A 21506-nucleotide genomic window follows, 5' to 3' on the forward strand; every position below is an offset into this window, starting at 1 on the left:
ATTTCACTCCCGGAAACTCTTTTAATGTCTTTCCTAAAGTGTCATTTGATTCTGCTTTGCATCTGGTGATAAATTCTGGTTCTGCGTCTTAAGGGCATGGACATGGTCTGATCGTCATGTGACAGACAGCTGTGTCAAAATTGTACAGAACTGGAAAGTAAACGTTACTGTGACTGGTGCTGAATATTTCATGCGGCTGCATCATTTATTTAAAGCAGTGATCATTCTAAAGAATCTGGGTGACGTTTCTCACACCTGAGCAAGGCCTCCTTTTGGTCACTGGGCCGGGTCTGGCACCGTTTGTTTTGCCTGCACTCTTACTGACAGAAATGAGTAGGAGACATGGTTCTGCCTTCAGGGGTCAGTATCCCTTCACAGGGTATCACTTGCCCCCAGAATATCGGTAAGGACGTTTTCAAAAATGGGGAGGGAGGCTTGACACAGCCAGGTCCATTTTAAATCTTAAAGAAGTCAAGTCTTTTCAGGTCAGTGCTGCAGCTTGACTTAATCTCCGCCCATCGAGTTCCTGTAGCATCACCCTGTTTGTGTGCTGCTCCATCCGTGTACTTTAAACGTCCTCCAGTCTGCTTGGACTGACCCAGCATATGTTATACACTCTGCTTTTGTTTCCCTTCTACATTCTCTCCAGGCTGATGTTTGCTTTGGCTGATATGGGAGGGCTTGTCATTTTTAGGAGTTTTTGATAACATGTCTTTTTTTTAGACAATATATATTTTTTGCAGCATCAAACCGAAAACATGGTTTTATATCTGCATTTTTGCACGATTCTGTGTGCATGGGAACCAGTGAATCGAGAAGAAAAAAGTTCTTTTGAATTTAAAGTTTTCTGCAGGATGACTTTATCAAATTTGATGGTAACTGAAAACCCCAAGAGATCAGTGTTTTACATTTGCCCCTATTTTATTTAGCAGACTAGTGGACCAGGCATACGTGTGGTTGGGCTGAGCGTCTGATGAATGCCCAGGAATGAGCGTGAGTAGCATGGCAGCCCAGAGCTACACTCGCTTCCAACAAGCAAGAATCTGAAGGAAAATCTTCAGTGGTCCAACAGCTGGATGGAGTTTGTGCATGCCAAGGTTCAGGTATCGACAGTTTAATGTGTGATTGGGCCCGGGGAGGGGGGGCAGGGTGTGGGGGACAGTAAGTATTACACGGCTTTAATTAAAGGGTTGGACGTAACAGTCGAATAAAATCTACCTTGGCAGTGCAGCTGTCATTCTGGAATTTTTTAAGCAGACAGTCCTTTTTAACACAGGCCAATACCGTCACCATTGTGAAACACTGGCGTCCACAGGACAGTTTGTGGAGCGTAGCCATTAGCTGCTGTGGGTGGCTGATGACCGGCATTGTGTGGCTTCTGTGCGTGGACTGAGGAAGCGGCCCAGCGTCGGGCGATGGGTCGCGGGGCCGCGCTGCTCACATGAGCAGAGAGAAGATGTGAGATCTCAGCTAGGATTCTATATGTATTGGCGTCTGGCAGTGTGATACATTTAGATGTGATACTTTTAACATACCAGAGCAAACATGAAGCATCAGGCCATCAAAACATTAGTCTGTAACTAACACCAACACAGCAAACAACGGAAGCTTAATACAGAGCAGATGGGGCAAAACTCAGGGAGGCGGGGGGAGAAGACTGCGGGGATTTGGGGGTACGGGGATGCGGCTCGTGAGTGACAGTGTCGCCTCATGCTTTCACGGTTGGGGGTGTGGATCTTGCCTCTGCTTCGTGTGTGTATAGAGTTTGCATGATCTCCCTGACTCAAGTGGCTCTCTCACAGCCCGACGGCGTTTTAGTGAGGCTAGTCAAAGCTGCCGGAAGGGTGTGTGTCCTGTGATGGACTGGCATCCTGTCCACGGTGCCCCTTTGCTCTGTTGGATAGACTCCAGGCCATAGGAGAAGGCCTTCATTTATGTCTATGAAGGTACATGTGCTCCAAGTTGTTCTCTCTTCATTTGTAGGTAAACACTGTGCGTGTCTTTATTTTGTCTTGTGCAGTTGTGGTACGTGCACAGCTATGCATGTATCACAGCTGATGCTTGTCCCACTGCTGGCTGTTGTAGGAGGGCAACCCTCTCTGAACACTGGGACGATCGTCAGAGCTGGTCCTGCGGTAAGTAACTCACACACACACACATTTTTATTCACATCTTTGTGGGGGGAAAACCCTAATCCCAAAAATTATGACCTTAACCCCTACCTGGCCCTAAGCTTATCCATAAGAATCTAAACAAAATACAAGACTTTTCCCATTTTTTTTGATTGCAGTCAGATTTTAATAAAATTGAGTTTCCCCGTGGGGACGAAAAAAAAGGGTGACATATAACATCAAAATAACAGGTTTTTATTGCATTATGGGGACATAATGTAATATATGCATGACCCACAGATGCGCACATATCAAAACGGGATGCTGTTTGGACAGGGGGGGTGCAGTGCCCTTTGTTCAAGCCAGAGAGTTTTTTAATAAATCTAGTTTAGGAACAAATTGCCGATATGCGGGCTGTCCCCTGCACTGGGCACTGCTACCTTTGGTCATTAGAAACTGCCTTCTTTGCTGCAGATGCCATGAAAAGGGCAAAAAAAGCACACAGACCCACTTTGGGTGATTGCAGGAGCTTATCCTGGGGTTATTTACGAAGCCCAGCCTGATTGCGGCTCCACACGGTGGCAGCGGAATCAGATCACCGCAGTCGGCGAGGAGCATTTCTTGTGGAGAGAGGGAACCGGAAAAATAGCCAGTGAAAGTGCGAAGGGGAAAGCCGGCCGTGGACACGGGCGCCTGTCAGGTGCAGCGACAAAGTGACCGATACGTCAGTCATCAGTCATGTCAGTGTGGACGGACGGCCGTGAAGGATGGGTTTGTTTTCAGCGACTGTGTTATTGAGCCCATCCATGGTGGGGATGGCGGGGCGGGGGGGGGGGGTGTCTCACATCTTGCATGACATTCCCACCCTCCTCCCTCATTGGTCAATCTGAGGAAAGCTGGTCTCCTCCCTGCCGTGTGACTGCCATGGGGGTGCAGATGTCTACACGCCTTGCCCTTGAGAAGCTACTGCCCTGGCACTGGACAGACAGGGCCCTGGTTTTAATGAGCGCGTGGCGACTCGTCTCTGGGCAGTCGGACAGCGGCGGCCGCCTGTGATTTATGCATGACGACGGGCCGGCGGGTGGCAGCCAGTGGCGGCGAATGGCAGGCTGGTCATGTTGCACCCCCTGACCTTCAGCTCCCAAGCTCTCTCAGTCACTCTCGCTAATTACGGGTACGCTGGTGTGGTCCAACAACACACCCATGGCCGCAGTCACATGGGCGAGCCTGAGAATCACGCACATAGAGTGCACACACACACACACACACACACACACATGCACACTCACACACATGCACAAATGCACATATAGCCCTCGCCGTACACACAAGTATACACATTTTTTTAAAACTTTCCATTAAATCCCAAAGTAGTATAATTGAATCCTCTAATTTTTAAAAAAGGAGAGAACTGGGAAGGGTAGAGGGGAAGTGTTTTCACAAACTGGAGCATGTCTGTGTGCATGTGATCCGCTAAGCGGCAGGCGGTGCTCAGTCCCTGGGAACTCCGCCTTGTTACTGAGCTTCATCACGGATGTCTCCCGGAGAGGGTGTAGGGTGGACACAGACGGGGACTCGCATAAACACAGCACGCTGCCAGAACAGCCAATCACAGCAAAGGGAGCATGGCTCCATGCACGAGCTTCACAGCATTTCTGCATTTTTAGGAAGACGTAACTTCAGATTATCATGGAGGTTACCATCAGTGCTGCGATGGGTTGGGGGCGGGGGGGGGGGGGGGGATGGGATGCTTGTGAATGTATGTGTGTGTCTGAATGTGTACACATCACACGCGTGATGCAAGTCATGTTTCTACTCATTTGTGCATCTGTTTGTTTGACTTGGACATCCATCCATCCATCCATCACTTGGCCCATGCTTTTAATACACCAATTCAGGGTAATTAACTTTTTCAGGAATAAAACACTGAACTTACAGAAAGAACATAAAGTTCTTCAGCAATTGCACTTTTAAAATGCTTTTTAAATTACTTTATTTTATTTAAGCAATTAAAATAAACCACACTTTAAAGGATCTACCCTCCTCTAAATCTCGAGCACTGTTTCCCGACACCCTGCGTTACAGCGCGGTTTCCCGACACCCTGCGTTACAGCGCGGTTTCCCGACACCCTGCGTTACAGCACTGTTTCCCGACACCCTGCGTTACAGCGCGGTTTCCCGACACCCTGCGTTACAGCGCGGTTTCCCGACACCCTGCGTTACAGCGCGGTTTCCCGACACCCTGCGTTACAGCGAGGTTTCCCGACACCCTGCGTTACAGCGCGGTTTCCCGACACCCTGCGTTACAGCGCGGTTTCCCGACACCCTGCGTTACAGCGCGGTTTCCCGACACCCTGCGTTACAGCGCGGTTTCCCGACACCCTGCGTTACAGCACTGTTTCCCGACACCCTGTTACAGCATTGCACTATTTGTCTGCTACACGAATGCAGTTTGAACAATCTGCAAGTTTATTGGAAACATTTCCTGAAATCATAAAACTTACTTAAGGGAGACAACAGTTCGAACTGTGATGGGGTGCTTGGACTCTAAGCTTGGCCCTGAGTTGTAGGTGTGTTTCTCAAAGGAGCAAATGATTGGATATGCTAAAAGAATTATTCCAATGAATTTGTGTAAATAAAGCATCCTTCCATTTAAACCAAAACCCCTCTGATCACATGCACAGCTCTTTACTGCGCCATCTAATGACATTAGCAGTGAGTGGCCCTCATACCCGCGCTCGCTTTCGTTAAGTCTCCAAATGAACAGAAGCCATTCTTTGTCATGCTGTGGCTTCAGAGGTAAATCAGCTAACCACTTGTCCTTTTCTCCTTCCCTGAGAATCGAAACGCCCCCCCCCCCCCCACAATAAAATGGTCCCACTCCCTCACACGCATGCAGACACACACACACACACACACACACACCGCCAACCTTCCTGGGGCAGTCAAATTGAAAGCTGCTGAGTGCTCAGCTTGCGTAATTGAATCACGCATAAACACGTACAGTCATGAGTTACGCTTCTCTCTGTGATGACACAGACGGGCAGGGTTAGTTGGGGGGAGTACAATCGTTATTCCCCCCCCCCCCCTTTGATCTGAGCAAACAAGATATTGAATTAAATGTGTGGCATGATGGGAGTTTGTGCTGACGGTCACGGTGCTCTGAGGATTTTCCGAGCTCATAATACCGGCACAAAATTAACAGGAGCCCAATAGTCCACCCCTCTAAACAATTGTGTTCCTGCACACGACACAACTGAACTCCCTTCTAAATGAGGTGTGATTCCTCTCTGTGTCACAATCAGTGATGCTGGGCTCCTCTGAATGCGTCCAGCATTCCCTCTGAGGCGGCGACGGCGGTTTTTGGAGGTTTCCCCGCCCCCCCCTACATTAGTGAAGCAATATAAAGAAGGGTGAGCCGTCATGCCAGAGCCTCCCGTGATCTCTTCTAACCTCCGAAGGAGCCCCAGCCCTCCTGGGTGTCAGGCCTGCCTTCCCCTCTGTCAGCTGCAGTCAGTTTGCGGTTCAGAGAAAAGGTAGACGGACCCCCGGCGTGGGTCCGTGGGACAGACGTGTGCCAGGGCCCTCGCTCCCACTGAGACAAGCGTGTGCCGGGTTCCTCGCTCTCGCTAAGAGTGGCGTCTGCTGGGGCCCTTGTTCCCACAGGCTGTCTGCTGCCTGCTCTTCCTGCCCTTTCTTGGAGAACGTGGCCGAGCTGGGAGGTTACTCCTATCTGGTGCTCCAGGTATGAATCAGCTGCTGATTGGACGGCATGACTACGTCTGGCCTAACTGCCCGCGGACGCACCAGCTGTGGGCTGCCCCGCACCCCCCTGGCCCTTGTACAGACCATGGGGGGTGGAGCATCGCCTCCAAGGCAGCATGACATCACCAACTCCGACGTGCAGTCCATAGACCTTGACAGCTCTGCGTCCTTACGACATCGCGGAGGCAGGGAGCGAGCCTTCAACTCCTGTGGGGGGGCAGGAGGCTGGCTCGCATCAGGCTTCGCACGCGTGGGGGTGGGGGGGTGCCCGTGCAGTCCGTCTGTCAGCGTACGTGCCATCCGACAGGCGGGCATCTGTGCCTTTGATCTCAGAGGGCCTGCTAGCGGGGCAGACTCTGACAAAACTTTATTAATAACACAGCGTGATGGTAATTAGTCGCCACAAGGCAGAAAAAAAAGAAAAAAAAAGCCAGGACCTAGATCATTATTGTCAGAGATCACAGATAACAACAAAATAATTATCTACTCTGCTACACAAGAGCTATTAGCATTTGTATGCATGTGTGTGAGAGCGTCCTGACAGTACGCACGGCTCAAAGTTAGGAGCCAAGATGAAAAAGACTAGCGAGGAAACTTTCAGTGGCGGCTGGGTGCGTGTCCTGTCTGTGAACCTGGGAATCGCAAATCCCATTTCTGCTTTAGAGAGGAGAGAAGGGAACTGGGGGAAGGGATTGGGGGTTTGGGGGTTTGGCGGTTTATAGGGGGGGGAGGGGGGGCTGCGGATCAAGGATAATCTCAAATTGCTCTGAATCTCCCAGGAGATGTTTGCAGAGAGTGTGTATTTGTGCCAGTTCTAAATTTACTGATTGAAAATAGCGTATAAACTGCAGTGGCTATGGCTCTGTAGGAGTGAGATGCATGTGTGTGTGTGTTTACGTGTGTTTTTGCTGGTATGTGTATGCATTTTCGGTGTGTGCACATTTGTGTGTGTATGTCTGTGCCTGCTTTGAAGTGAGTTCATTAGCCATTTCAATACACTGTTCATTTTTTACGAATTCACCCACTCAGTGTACCTATCATGGTTCCACAAAGCAGTACAAGCCGTAAACGAGTGTGTAGGATGAATTTTAAAAAGCCGAAATAATTTATAAAAAAGAAGTATATTTTGACGGTGTTTGAAAATGGTAGTTTTTATATAATGTGGTGGTAAGTCTGATGCGTGCAGTGGGCAGAGAATGCCAGCGATGATGATGATGGTAATGGTGTTGCTGATGATGATGATGCTGATAATGGTGGTATGATGGTCATGCTGGTGATAGTGATATGGTGGTGATGATGGTGATGCTGATGATGATAGTGATGTGATGGTGATGTTGATGTGATGGTGATGATGGTGATGGTGTTGCTGATGATGGTGATATAGTGGTGATTATAGTGATGCTGATGATGATGATTATGGTGTTGCTGATGATGGTGATGCTGATGAAAGTGATGTGATGGTGATTTTGGTGATGTTGATGTGACGGTGATGATGGTGATGGTGTTGCTGATGATGGAGATGTTGATAATGGTGATATGATGGTGATGCTGATAATAGTGATATGGTGGTGGTGATGATGATGATGATGGTGATAGTGGGTTCCCCACTGGGAACAGTTTGGATCTTCACCTTTGCTGGACCTGAAATGCTTGCTTGGCCTCCCAAAACCACCCCTTAGCCATGAACCCTGACCTCGCTGATCGGACGGGAGATGCCAGTTCCGAGGGGGACTTTCATTAGCCGAGGTATCCCATGAGGAGGCCGCAGGACTAATGACCAATTAGAGTACCGCTGGTCTGGGGCCTGGCCCTGGGGACTGAGCGTGCTCAGTGAGCACTACACCCTTCCAGACTCAGTGTTAAATAAGGAGTGTGGTTTAATCTAATGCCCCGTCGCTTGGAGGGATTGCGCGTCAGTTTTGTCAGCTAATTATAAAATAGCCACACAGTATACTGACTTGTTCTTTCTCCCCTGTTATGGAGGGCGAGCAGAACCTACAACTCTGCATTAATCTGTATGACTAATCCAAGCGGTCCTGGTATCTTCTGAAGGCTTTCAGGTCTCTTTCTTCAAAGGACCCAAATTTCTTTATGCCTGATGTTTTCTCCCTGTCTTCTCCATTATGGGCACTTTTCAGTAGCTTGGTCACGAGTCCCTTTCCCCAAAGCATTGTGGTGGGTGTAGCGTGGATCGCGGTGGGGTGGGCCCACACGGTCATGCCGCGGTCAGTGCGGGGGGCTCTGTTTTGGCTGCACCAGTCGGCACCTGGTGGTTGGCACAGGCTACTGCATGTGAAATGCCGCTGTCTCTATATGCGGCTGCAGTGCCCCCTCTCAGATTGCCGGAAGGCAGTGACACGGGGGGCCTCATGCTGAATTGCCCCATTCATGTAGACAGTAGGGGTGCCAAGAGCGCTGGAGGGTGGGAGGTCAGGCGTTAACCAGTAGCTCTCTGCTCTACATCGGCGCTGCAGGCCCTGCGCCCCTGCAGGTTAGGGCTCTGCTGTCATCAGAAGGTTATTGGTTCAAACCCCATCCTTGGCAGAATAGTCATATGCTTGCTGAGGCCTCAAGCCCCTGAAATGCTCCAGGGACCAGATAAATGGCTGACCCTGCCCTCACTCGGAACTCTGTGTGTGTGTGTGTGTGTGTGTGTCTATATATATATATATATATATATATATATATATATATATATATATATATATTTAGGGCTGGGATTTTAACGTGTTAATTTCGATTAATTAATTACGGAAAAAATAACTAATTAAAAAAATTAACACATTTAACTCGCACTTTAATTTGCACCGCAGGATGTTTCTCAGTTCCAGGCAGACAGATTATATAGACACACAATGTGATGAGCATGATGGAGAAGACAGATGAGACTACGCTGGTAGATGGGACATTTAAATATAAGAAACTTCCAGGTGGAAGTACTAACAAAAAATGTTGTTATTTGCACTTTATGCAGGAAGGAAGTTGGCTTATCACAGGAGCACTTCCACCTTTCGTTACCACCTCAACGCAAAACATGTTGGGGCTACCACGCCCAGGTCGGTAACGTAGCACTTTATCTTGAACTGTTTTGGCCAGGGGCACTTGAGGAAGTTTTTGACTGAAATGGGATTGTTTGGTTTTTCTGTTTTTTATACACGATGTTTGAAAAATGGGTGCAGTTGAAGTCAATCAGTACTTTGGTATTTTAGGTCAAAATTTCCAGTGTTCTGAAAACTTTGCTCTGTGCTTTCTGCACTCATCTATTGGTCTGTGTAGTAGACTGATGGGAAAATAAACAAGTTTAAGCTTATGTATATTGATTCATTCATCAACTAAACTTAAATTTCTTATTTCTCGTGTCAAATACTGGAATGTGGTTTAAAATGTGATTAATTTCGATTAATTACAAAGTTTCTAATTAATTAGATACATTTTTTTATCAAGTCCCACCCCTAAAAAATATATATATATATTTAGTAGTATATTAAAATATATATCTCAAAGGAGAGCATGATGGGATATGTGAAAAGAAACATTCTAATGTACTTGGACAAATAGAGCGTAAGTCTTTCTAATTTTGAAAACCTTCCAACCTCCTCACTAAGCAGGATGCCTTCAGATAGCTACACACCTATGTTACACCTCCACAGCTGGCAAATGAAAAAGTTTAGTTCACACAAACTTTCTAACTAGCAGCCACATAAATGGCTTCAGATAAATAATTTCGCTGAGTCATCGAATTCATTGGCTTGTGGTGGGGGGTCACAGTGTGAGAGAGAGGGAGATGCTGACGGCTGGACTACCCTTGCTGGAAATGGGGGGGGGGACTGGACTTTACCATCAGCGGAGACGCGGGGGGGCACAGTGTCAGAGTAACACACTGAGGCCTGGACTCAACCATTGCTGGATGTGAATGGGAATCTGAGTGTGATACACTGAGGGCTGGACTCTACCATTGCTGCAACCGGGGGGGGGGGGGGGGTGTCAGAGAGTGGCACACTGTGGTCTGGACTCTTCTATTACCAGAGATGTGGGGGGGATCAGTGTCAATCAGTGACACACTGAGGGCTGGACTCATCCATTGCTGGGGATGGGGGTTGTTAGAGAGTCACACTTAGGGCTGCTGCAAAACTTTGTGTTTGTTTGAAACCCTGTTTTTCTCTCGGGCTGCTCCTGGGGGAGGTGCGGCAGAGAGCTGTGAGTGGAGGCTGATGGGAGATCGCCCCTCTTCTCCTTCACTTTGTCTCATTCCCATCCTTAGCTTGTCACAGCCAAAATAGAAGGCTGGGAGGGGAAGCTTGGTGCTGCAGATCCCTCCCCACCCTGGGCCCTCAGGCTGCGGCCCCCGTTCCTCATGTCTTTTCTAGGAGATGAGAGGAGTCTCTCTGGGATTCAGGCTATAGGCCTACATGTGAGCCGTGTTCAGGTTCAGCTCCTAGCTGCAGGGAATTAGCGGCTCCCGCATCTCCGACTATCTGCCGCTTCTCTCTGTCTCCACGTCCTGCTTCTCTGTCTGTCTCTCGGCGATTCGCCTCGCTTTATTACGGAATCTCCGCTATCGCCGAAGCCAGGCACGCCGTAATATAACAACGCATCAGACCAACATCACGTTCAAACACCGAAAAGAATAAACATGAAATAAAGAAATAGCACTGGATTCCCGGATGTGGGACGTGGGGAGTGGGATTCATCGCTCCCTTAAAGCTGATTCCTGATTATGAATTACGCTGGAGGAGACAGTCCTTTATCAGCAGCTCTGCCCTGATCCGGCGTGAGCCTGGATTGCCTGGCCCTTCCTTGTTTGTAGTCAGGGGCTGCATTGGCTTACCATTCATTCCTGTAATGGACGCTGCTGCTCTGTGCGTGGTGTTAATGAGAAGCCGTAAGGCAGTGGTGAGCCGTCTGTCTCTGTCTTTGTGTGTGTATATGTCTGTCTGTCTCTGTGTTTGTGTGTGTATATGTCTGTTTGTCTCTCTGTGTTTGTGTGTGTATATGTCTGTTTGTCTCTCTGTTTGTGTGTGTATATGTCTGTCTGTCTCTGTGTTTGTGTGTGTATATGTCTGTTTGTCTCTCTGTGTTTGTGTGTGTATATGTCTGTCTCTGTGTTTGTGTGTGTATATGTCTGTCTGTCTCTGTGTTTGTGTGTGTATATGTCTGTCTGTCTCTGTGTTTGTGTGTGTATATGTCTGTCTCTGTGTTTGTGTGTGTATATGTCTGTCTCTTTGTGTGTGTATATGTCTGTCTGTCTCTTTGTGTGTGTATATGTCTGTCTCTTTGTGTGTGTATATGTCTGTCTCTGTGTGTGTGTATATGTCTGTCTCTCTGTGTTTGTGTGTGTTTATGTCTGCCTCTCTGTGTTTGTGTGTGTATATGTCTGCCTCTCTGTGTTTGTGTGTGTATATGTCTGCCTCTCTGTGTTTGTGTGTGTATATGTCTGTCTGTCTCCTTGTTTGTGTGTGTATATGTCTGTCTGTCTCTGTGTTTGTGTGTGTATATGTCTGCCTCTCTGTGTTTGTGTGTGTATATGTCTGTCTGTCTCTGTGTTTGTGTGTGTATATGTCTGCCTCTCTGTGTTTGTGTGTGTATATGTCTGTCTGTCTCCTTGTTTGTGTGTGTATATGTCTGTCTGTCTCCTTGTTTGTGTGTGTATATGTCTGCCTCTCTGTGTTTGTGTGTGTATATGTCTGTCTGTCTCCTTGTTTGTGTGTGTATATGTCTGTCTCTCTGTGTTTGTGAGTGTATATATCTGTCTCTTTGTGTGTATATGTCTGTCTGTCTCTTTGTGTGTGTATATGTCTGCCTGTCTCTCTGTGTTTGTGTGTGTATATGTCTGTCTGCATGTCCCCGGGTCTCTGTCTCCATCCCTTTGTGTGTGTGTATGTATGTGCTTGTGTATGCAAAGGTGTCTTTGTGTGTGCATGTCACGAGATACCAGATAACATGTCGGGTCCCTCTCGCACAAGGGGTTGGAGCAGATGCTGCAGGCTGCCCCTGGTGTTCAGCAAGATGTGAAATTGCGTTCTACTGGCGGAGACGGAGATGGAGGCTGATGTGTTGGAGTTCCTGCTGGTCAGCATGTGTGTCAGGTCCGCCAGAGGCGAACTCCTCACTGCTTGTAGGGAAGAGGGATACGTCCTGTCTGCGGGGGCCGGGAGGAAAGACACGGAACAATGCCGGCGTGCACCCCAACGCCCCTGAGCGGGTAATCTCATCCCGCGGGTGAAAGCGAGAGCGACAGGAGAGGGATTGGAGACGGTCATGGGGTCATGGTTGTGACCCTGACACACACACAATCCATAGGCATGGATGAGATTCTCTGTGAGAAAGCAGAGGTGCAGACAAAAAGCAAAGCACAGGAGAGGCAGGCAAGGGCAGAAAGCTTATTGCAAGCTTCACAAGTGGGATGGATGCAGATTGCCTGCCTCTGATTGCTATGTTGTGTTTCAGTGTCTTTCTTCAGATGCTTGAAAGTTTCAACATGATTCACTTCATTCTCATCTTAGTTTCCATTGTATCAAATCTTCACAAAGTAGCTTTCTTCTCCATTAACTGGAGTTGAATTAAGTTTCAAAGTTCTGCTGATGGTTTGAACAGGCTAACGATTTGGTCTGCAATAGGTGTCGCTCTGCAGAGTGACATTGTTTCACATCTGCTTGGCTGTGATTCATCAGCCTCGCCATTCTGCTGTTGTTTTCTGTTAATCATTGCTCCAGATAATGACTAAGCTTGCTTTCTTTCCGGCTGTCTTTGTGTCAAGATATTTTGGTCAAATCAAACAAACAAAATTGAAAAATATTAGGAATCACCAGAAATCTGCTAGAAGGGGGATGGTGTGTGGCTCAGCAGGTTAGGACTCTGTGCCTGTGATCAGATGGTTGTTGGTTCAAATCCCATAGCCAGCAGAGTGATGTCACAGTTGAGGCCTTGAGCCAGGCTCTTAACCACCCACCTCCCACTACACAAAGGACTGCTTCACCCCTCTTTTTTGTAAATGTTGAAGCACACCGTGAATGGAAATATCCTGTTCGTTAATCACCAGCAGGCCTGTTCTAATCGTACTCCACCCTATCACCCACCCCCAGCGGAAATTTCCGGTCAAGGTCTCCCAGCCGGGCAGCCCCTCCCACTTCGTAATTGCGCTTCTTGGTAGCGATCCAGAACAGAGAGTCGTGCGGCTTTGGGCCAAGGACGACACGGCAGCTGAGTGACACATAAATCAGATCAGAAGAAGCGGCGTCTCTTGCTTGGAAAAGACGCTCAAAAAATGTGACAGGAACCAGATAAATAAGCGGGAGTTGGCTGCACGTGATTATTTGGACAATCAAATGACTAGTGCTGTTATTTCTCTGTGAGGAAGGACATCCTGACCCCCTATCACACTTGTCTTCTGGATCTCTGCTAAAAAGGATCACTGTTATTCGCTGATGGGGGCACCCTCACTGACAACCTAGTGCCCTCCCTGCGGGGGATATCAACTCCTGATCTCAAGGTTTCTGCTTCTTGATATGAACTAATAGAATTTTGAATTCCAGTAGTCACACTGGTCTTATTGTGCACCTGTCAATGGTACATGGGACATACATGTAGAGGTTTATGCACGCCATCGTATGTAGCATGTTATCTGGGTTTTCTTTTTAGATGTCACATCTCTGCACTGGCCCTAGCTAGGATGCATCGCAGACCTGTAGACCAGCGTTTCCCAACACCGTCCTCTGGGATCCCCAAGGTGAAGCTGGCAAGCAGATGGTCAGCTTGGCCCTGGGTGTAATCGCTATTGGCAGCTCTAATTGCTACGCTGATGATAAACAAAAATAATCCAGCGTCTTCCTGAATTGGGTCCCAATCGGGGCTGGTGAGACAGACACTAACTATCCCCTGTAACACTGCTCAGCCGCACGCCTAGTTTGTTTAGTCTGGTGTGTTACCAGCTTGCTTGTTATGGTAGCAGCACAGGAGACAGCGTATGAAACTGAGTGGGAGACTGACATTTATAATGAATGAGAGTTGTAGAAAGTCTTGCACGTTCTGCACCTGCATCTCAGCAACTCCTTCTCTGGGTTCTCATCACCTGTTTAAGCTTTTGTGTTGACTCCCCTGCTCAGGCTGGTGAGCAGAGTCTGCCTCCATGCTGCTTTAGCAGTGGATCCTGCGCCTCTGAATGCCAGGCTGTGACTGAGGCGGGTGCCGCTTGGCCGTTCTGCCTCCTCGGTGCACCGTCGCCGCACTGTCACTGCTGAAAGGAGCTCAGCACCAAATGCCAGCCACCTCCACTAGCCTCGGGAACCTCCGCCTGTCTACATGGCCGCAAATCCCCCAATTTTATCCATCCTACTGCTTTTTCTGTGCATTTTGATGTTGCTAGAAGGAAGTCATGGTTCTCATGCCTCTGAACTCAAAGGTTTCATCTCCTACTGTCCCTCTCCCCATCCGTCTCTCATTCTTCCTCCCCTCTCCTCTCCCCATCCGTCTCTCACTCTTCCTCCCCTCTCCTCTCCCCATCCGTCTCTCACTCTTCCTCCCCTCCTCTCTCCATCCGTCTCTCACTCTTCCTCCCCTCTCCTCTCTCCATCTCTCTCACTCTTCCTCCCCTCTCCTCTCCACATCCGTCTCTCACTCTTCCTCCCCTCTCCTCTCCACATCCGTCTCTCACTCTTCCTCCCCTCTCCTCTCCACATCCGTCTCTCACTCTTCCTCCCCTCTCCTCTCCCTGTCCGTCTCTCACTCTTCCTCCCCTCTTCTCTCTCCATCTGTCTCTCACTCTTCCTCCCCTCTTCTCTCTCCATCTGTCTCTCACTTTTCCTCCCCTCTTCTCTCCCCATCCATCTCTCACTCTTCCTCTTTTCTGCCATGCCGTTGTTGTCTCCATGAAGGAGAGGGCATAGGGAGGAGTTTATAGAGTTTTTCCTCTGCGCCCCCTTACCCTATGCCCTCAGTTTGGGGATGGGGGCCTTATATCTCTGTTTCATGTTGCCCCAAACCCTGTTTGATAGGAAAAAAAACAAGAAGAAAAAAAAACAGTAAAACAAGGTAACAAAGGCTCAGCGCTGAGCAGCTTAAGAGCTTAGCTAGCATTAGAGATGCCCAATTTCCACAGGAACAGCTCCGCTGCATTGAGCAGACGAGATTTAAGTGGTGCACCCCGAAACAAAGCGGTGTCTGTTTGCTTTTTTTCATTTCTCCTCTTCAGTGTCAAAGCCATGTCCTCCCCTCCTCCAGAGCAGTTTCTTGAGCTGCTCCATCTCTCTGTTCTGGCCCCATGCGTGTGACGCACAGCCTGTCACTCTCAGTCACTCTTACTCACCTATTCTCTCACTCGCCAGGTCCCTCCCGCGAGAAACAAAGAGACGCCATGTGTCATCGCCGGCGCCATGAAAAGGCCGTTGTCTCCTGTGGCCCCCCCCATTGTGCCGCAACGCCCCCTGGCTCCTTTGTGCGTGGGTCTTTATTATGGGTATCATGCCGGAGGGGAGGCTTTGAGTAGTCGTTGTTTCGTCCTTGAGGTGTGATGGTTGGAAGAACAAAGCCCGGGATGAGAGGAGACGAAATTATAGGAGGAGAAGAAGAGACAGGTACAAGGGGGCGGAGCAGGTGGCAAGGCGGAGGCACTCGGAGGCGGATGGAGGCTGGAGCAGTGAGGAGGGAGGCATGCAGGGGAGACAGAAGGAAAGAGAGGGGAGGAGGAAAGTGAGGGAGGTGGGAAGGGGAGTGGGCAAGAAAGAGAGGGTGGAAAGATGGGGAGCAGGAGAGACAGCGGAAATGGCAGGGAGGCAGGAAGGGGAGCAGGAGAGAGTGGAAAGTGGAGCAGGAGAAACAGTGGGGAAAGTGAGGGAGGTGGGAAGGGAAGCAGGAGAGATGGCAGGAATAACGGCTGGAAAAGGAGGGAGGTAGGATGGGAGCAGGAGAGAGTGGGGAAAAAGGGTAGAGGGATGGGGAGCAGGACAGACTGCAGCGAAGAGAGGCAGGCGGGAAGCAGCGTGGCTGAGACAGTGAGAAAGAGAGGGAGGCGATAGGGGAGCCGAAGTCTAGGCGTGTGAAATGGAGGAAGTTCACGGAGAAGTCAAGGGAGGTGAGACAAAGGAGCAGGATGAGCGCTATGGCGGCGGACCAAGGAGCCGGTGCTTATACGCCTGGAACAGATCTCCCTTTGAGACGGCTTAAGCAGTTATCTCCTGCGCTTCACCAAACCATTCGTGCCTTTATGCTAAAGGATGTTTCCTAACCTGCCGTTGCCTCATGCTTCCCCCTCTCGCCCCCCTGCCCCCAGCAGTATAGTTACAAACATTAAAACAAAGTGAGCGAGAGGCTTATAAATCAGCAAACGCCGCCACCACCCTCCTGCCAGAGCAGATGTTTCGCCGACTGGGGAGGTTTTCAATCTGTTTTTATGGCTTCAGATACCTTGGTGGTGGTTACCGTTTAACCCCCAGCGGCTTGTGCATTACTTTGGGGAGGGGTCACAGCCTTGTGACTGTGTCCTTGGTCACTCTCCTCTGCTCAGTACCAGCATGATGACACCACTCCCTGACCTCTGACCATGGGGCGAGCTGTCAATGGCGGAAAGTTCCATTCGCTTCATTACATGCTGAAGTCTTCATAGCTTTGTTTGGTTCCCTCTATATCCTGCTGATTTTCACATCCCAAATCCCCCCCCCCGACACCCCACCAGCCACGGGTATGTTTTCATTGTGCCTGTCACATTTGCAGTAAGCTCGTGGATGAGCATAACTCTTGGAATGGGGGGTCGGCGTAGTGTGTGGGACGTGTTGGCAGAGAGCTAATCCCGTTTTGCTGACAAACTGGGTTCCTATCAGCCCAGGAGGTGTCTGCACGCCTGCCTGTGTGAGAGACTCTCAGATCCTGTGCAATCTGACTACACTGTTTGCAGAAGAACTGTAGGCATTGTTTTTGTAGCTAATGACTCTGTGTGTACCACTGCAGTTTCATGCCTGCAGGGTCGTGGGTTTGATTCCCCGCCCCAGCTATGTGTGTGTGTGTGTGTGTGTGTGTGTGTTTGCAATTTGCATGTTCCCTTTCTATTCTGTGCTAGTTTTCTCCTGCAGCCCAGAAACATGCAATTAAGTGAAGCATGTTCATTGGTGCACCCTCGCTGAAGCCCCTCCCCCCACAAAGTGCCCTATGATTTCTGGGACAGGCTCCAGGCTTGGTGTGACCCCACCCTGGAAAAGCGGTGACAAGAAATGTATGCATGGACATTACAGTCCTTTAGTATTAAGAGTATGACTGCCTGCAAAGTACTTTATTAAATCTTACATGTGTAATTACTCATCAGTGTCAAACCAGTGGCTGCGTGTGGTTTGGGTTGTTTGTGTGGCTTGTTTTGTGCTCTTCTTGTGCACTTCCACACCGACAGAGCATCAACATCATTCTGGTTAATGGATTTCCATGGCTAGCTAGTCAGTTATATGTGTTCCGATAGTTTGTTCTGGCCGAAGGAGGGTGTTTCGTAGCGCCGCAGACGCCCATGTGGGGTGTCTGTCTGTGGCTGGCCGTGTTTAGTGCCCTCATTGCGGCATATGGCCAGGATGTGACGTTAGGAGCCTGCCTGAACTCCTAATCTCTGCGGCTCTGAGCGTCACGGCATTGCCCCTTGGCCCCGCGCCCGCGTGTTTATGGAGCCTGTGTGTGTTTGCGTGCGTCAGGTTGTGTGATTACAGCTCAGCTCGTCTCCTGGTGCTGGGGGGGGGGGGGGGAGGAAGATACAGAGGATTTAGCTGCAGCCGTCCCGGAAGATTAATAAAGCGTCCTCGTTAGAAGAGGTCTGGCTAATTAGTCTCGTGCTTAGGAGGCCCTGTGAAGTGCAAGGCTGACTCCTCCCTGAACCCTGGCGAGCTCCTTGGGGGGGGGGGGGCTAGGTGATGGTGCCGCGGCCCCCAATGAACAGGGACAGGCCGGCCCCGGGGTCCTCACTGCACCGCACCGTCCCACCTGCTCACCGGGCGACGGAGGAAAGCGAGCAGACAGACTTGCAGACGTGACCAATAAAGCCAGCGCATCGGCCCCGAGCCCTGCGAGTCTCCATCTGAGGGGTCTGTCCAGAACGGAAAAACTTTCCGTACTGTTTTCCCCCCCTGAGCCGTGCCCGCCCCCCCACCGCTCACAGCGGGAGCTGTATAATCATAGGGGAAAGCATTGATTAAGTGCTATGGAGTACGTGTAATTCGCACAGCCAGGGGATTCCGCCCCGCGCCGCCATCATTCACGGTGCGGTGTGTTGCCCACGCTCCGCTGTTTGTCCTGCGTTTGAGCCGATCGATGATGAAGGATGATCCGTCTGGCCGGGGCCTTTTTACGACACGGAGATCCCATGCCAGGTGGGCATGGCCTGCTGTGTTCTTTTTGTGGCTCTAGCTAGACTTTTGCATTCATATTCAGATTTTTGATTTGATGTTGTTATTCCTTCTTGCTAAACGGCCGGTTTTAGACTGACGCTGATTGGGGAGCAGCAGCAGAGATTTTCACTCTGACCCAGAACTCGGGCATTTGATCGACTACTTCACTTAAGGATCCCAATTCCCCTAATTGGGCTCATTTAACTTCCTTACACTAGGAAGCATGAAATGAAGACTGGCATAAATGCCACTGGAGGAATGGGTGTGGTGTCCACAAGGGGGTGCTACCTTGACTTGTGAGGTCCTCTGTAAATTGTGGACCCCCCCAGGACTAGGAGCTCAGATTTGGCCTGGGACCAGACTGCTTGTGGCTCCTCAGTGCTTTCCTGGTTATTCAAAGACGTGGCAGGACCACATGTGACTGGCCTGCACTAATGAGTGGATCTACAGCGCGATCCTATTAATGACACACCGCTGGAGGAGGCTGGAGTTGGCTGGCAGAGCACGCTGCCCCACGGTGTTTGGGAGGACTTCACTGGCCCGGATTAAGGGTTATAATCGGCGTCGTGTCTTTCACAGCAGCTACCTGGCAGATGTTCTTTGAAGTTCTGTGCTGGAAAACATCTGTTAAAGACTCAGCTGAGAATAACTAGCCGACTTATGCATGTAGCTGTTTTCGGGAAAGTAAGTTTTTGGATAAAGAAAGATTACAGATTTTTTTTCTTTTTTTTTTGCAATCGTGGTTTGTTGAGTCTCGCCCCTAACGTGCTAATAAACTGCTAATGAGGCTCGTTTGCTACTCATCTGCAGTGTAAACCTGTCAGACATAATCTGCTGCTCACACATCGACTCAGCAGTGTGTGTGTCTGTCTGTATGTGTGTCTGTCTGTGTGTCTGTATCTGTGCGTCTGTCTGTATGTGTCTATCTGTCTGTCTGTATCTATGCGTCTGTCTGTATACATGTGTGTCTGTGTGTGTGCGTGTGTATGTCTATGTGTGTGTGTGTCTGGGTGTCTGTGTGTCTGTGCGGGTGGCTGCATGTGTTCATGGGGGGTCAAATTGTGTGGGAGTGTATTTGTGTGTGTGTGTGTGTGTGTGTGGGGGGGGGGGGGGGTCAGAGTTTCTGTGTGGGTGTGGATTAGTGCGTGGGTGTGTGTGATCGGGTGTGAGGTGTGTGAAGCCCCCCGGATCTGCATAGCCATCCGGTAAGCCAAATGCCCCCCCACCCCCCCCCACCCCCACAGCGTGCGTGTGAGCCGCCCCTCCCCCCCTGCATGGACGGCTCTTCGTGTTAAACGGTGTTTGAAGGGTCAGTTTCCCACATGGCGGCTTGCCAGTGGAGCTCAGCGCCGGCCGTCATTAATTCTGCTGGCGTCCCTGAAGCCATGCCGGCGTTTGCGAGGATAAAGGCAGCTCTCTCCTCCTACTCCTCTGCTTTTTTATGGTTGTTTTTTCAACTTCCCATGGCCTGACTGCATGGCTGGTTATCTGAACCTCCTTTCTTTTCTCGAGAAACCCCCCTCCTGTTTGCACCCCCCCCCCCAGTTTGTGGGGCCTCAGAGAGCCCATGCCCTCTTCCTCTCTCTACCCCCCCAGGTGGATGGATGCCCTCCGGGGACGAGCCCCCTGAACCTTCTCAGGTGAGAGGACGTTTAGCAGTGGGGCTGCACGTGGGCACAGGCTGATCTATGATCTGCAAGTCTGTACACCACCCACAGGCTTCTCTGGCTGGTCTTCCTGTCTCTGGACATGCCATAGGGGGAGGGGGCAGTTTTCTTCCCTTGCTGGCCTGTATTTTCTGTAATAAAGACTATTTGTTTGGCTTGCCCTAGTCTGTCTTGTTCTGGGGGGCGAGCTCACCCTCTCCACTCCCTCCTGAACACACTTATAAGCACAGCTGTATATATACACGCCACATGCATTTGAGAACACGGATAGACTTGTTTATGTCTGTATTGTATATAGCTGTGGGTATAACAGGAATGTACATACACACGTTTGCATAGGTGCACATACAGACTCATTTGTGTCTGTACTGTCTATGGTTGTGGGTTTACCAGAAACACACACACACATAGTCACACATAAAGACTTGTTTATGTCTATACTGTATATAGCTGTTGATGTACCACGAACATGCAGACACGCATAGTCACACCTAAAAGGCTCTTTGTACCCCAGCAGCATGTGCCTCTGTCTCCATACGATGATGACATCTCACTCCGCTTAGCGGACCTGTGGGATGTTAGAGGAACGTTACCAAAGTGCATCGGGACTGTTAACGAGGTCTTAACGGGAAGATGGTGCCGCTGCTGTCGCAGACACGCAATAACCGCGTATCCAAAACAGGTGCGAAGACACGCAGACAAATATGCTGCCGTCGTCGCACAGGAAGCATAAATACACACAGACGAATGTGTCTGCTGAATACTGCAGCATTAGTGAGGGACGGATTGCCAAAGAGGTGGTCATCCCACCCCTGCAAGCACGTACCCTGTGCTCAGCCTGCCGCGTGGCCCTGTGTCTCGGATGCGTCTGCGAACGCCCAGAGGGATGTCTCTGACGAAGGCTGAGACGGAAGGGCTCATCAACGGCTAATAGTAATAGTCGTAATGAGGGCAATGAAGCGTAGGGCCGTCACCGTGTCCTGCCTCGGGGGACACGATTTCAGGGCGTAAGAAGGAGACAGAACCAGGGGCTGGAGACAGGGATGGAGACGTGGGAGATGTTCCATCCTTTAATCCACGGAGCTGAGCCATAACCTCAGTAGTGCCTCAGCTTTTGTCGTGAGCAGGCATGATATCCTGTGACAGGCGACCTTTGCGTGCTCCCGCAGAGGCAGAGAGCCGTTTCCACGGTGACAGTGTGACAGTGCTGACAGGTAGGGATTGATGGCTTGGGGCCTGATCACAGAGACAGACGGGCCGTGGTGAAGGGAAGCAGTGCGCCCCCTGGCTGTGACTGCCATTACTACAGTTATTACCGCTGCTACCAGTCTAGCTACATATTAGCAGAATGGGAATTAGATTTTCCTTCGCTTCTTCACGCTGTTTTCTTCAGGCTTTTTTGAGGGCGTTCTCATTGGGTGTTTAAAGACATGTGATACAGGAGCATGCAGCAGGCTAGTGAGGGCAGGGCACTCACCATGGCTTTAGTAGAGATAATCTGCTCATTAGACCTTTTTATTCAGTGGTTTGTATAACAGAAAGCAAGGCAGTTTTCAGTGTTTTTAAATGAATCCTTTTGACATTTTTGTTGACTGTGCTTTAAGAGGAATAAT

The 21506-nt window shown here is 49.8% G+C and overlaps 1 protein-coding gene across 1 annotated transcript in view; it reads left to right on the forward strand.

The window, feature by feature from the left end:
- The first annotated feature begins 1009 nt into the window (after positions 1-1009).
- The window catches only part of LOC111854258 (ephrin type-A receptor 10), a 102534-nt gene continuing 82037 nt past the window's right edge, over positions 1010-21506 (forward strand). The window contains exons 1-2 of the mRNA XM_023832044.2: positions 1010-1103; positions 2086-2135. Of these exons, the coding sequence (XP_023687812.1) occupies positions 1090-1103; positions 2086-2135 (64 nt within the window). The 5' untranslated portion in view covers positions 1010-1089. The remainder of the gene's footprint in view (positions 1104-2085; positions 2136-21506) is intronic.

Source organism: Paramormyrops kingsleyae, chromosome 23, assembly GCF_048594095.1.
Source record: "Paramormyrops kingsleyae isolate MSU_618 chromosome 23, PKINGS_0.4, whole genome shotgun sequence".
In the NCBI taxonomy this organism is placed as follows: Eukaryota; Metazoa; Chordata; class Actinopteri; order Osteoglossiformes; family Mormyridae; genus Paramormyrops; species Paramormyrops kingsleyae.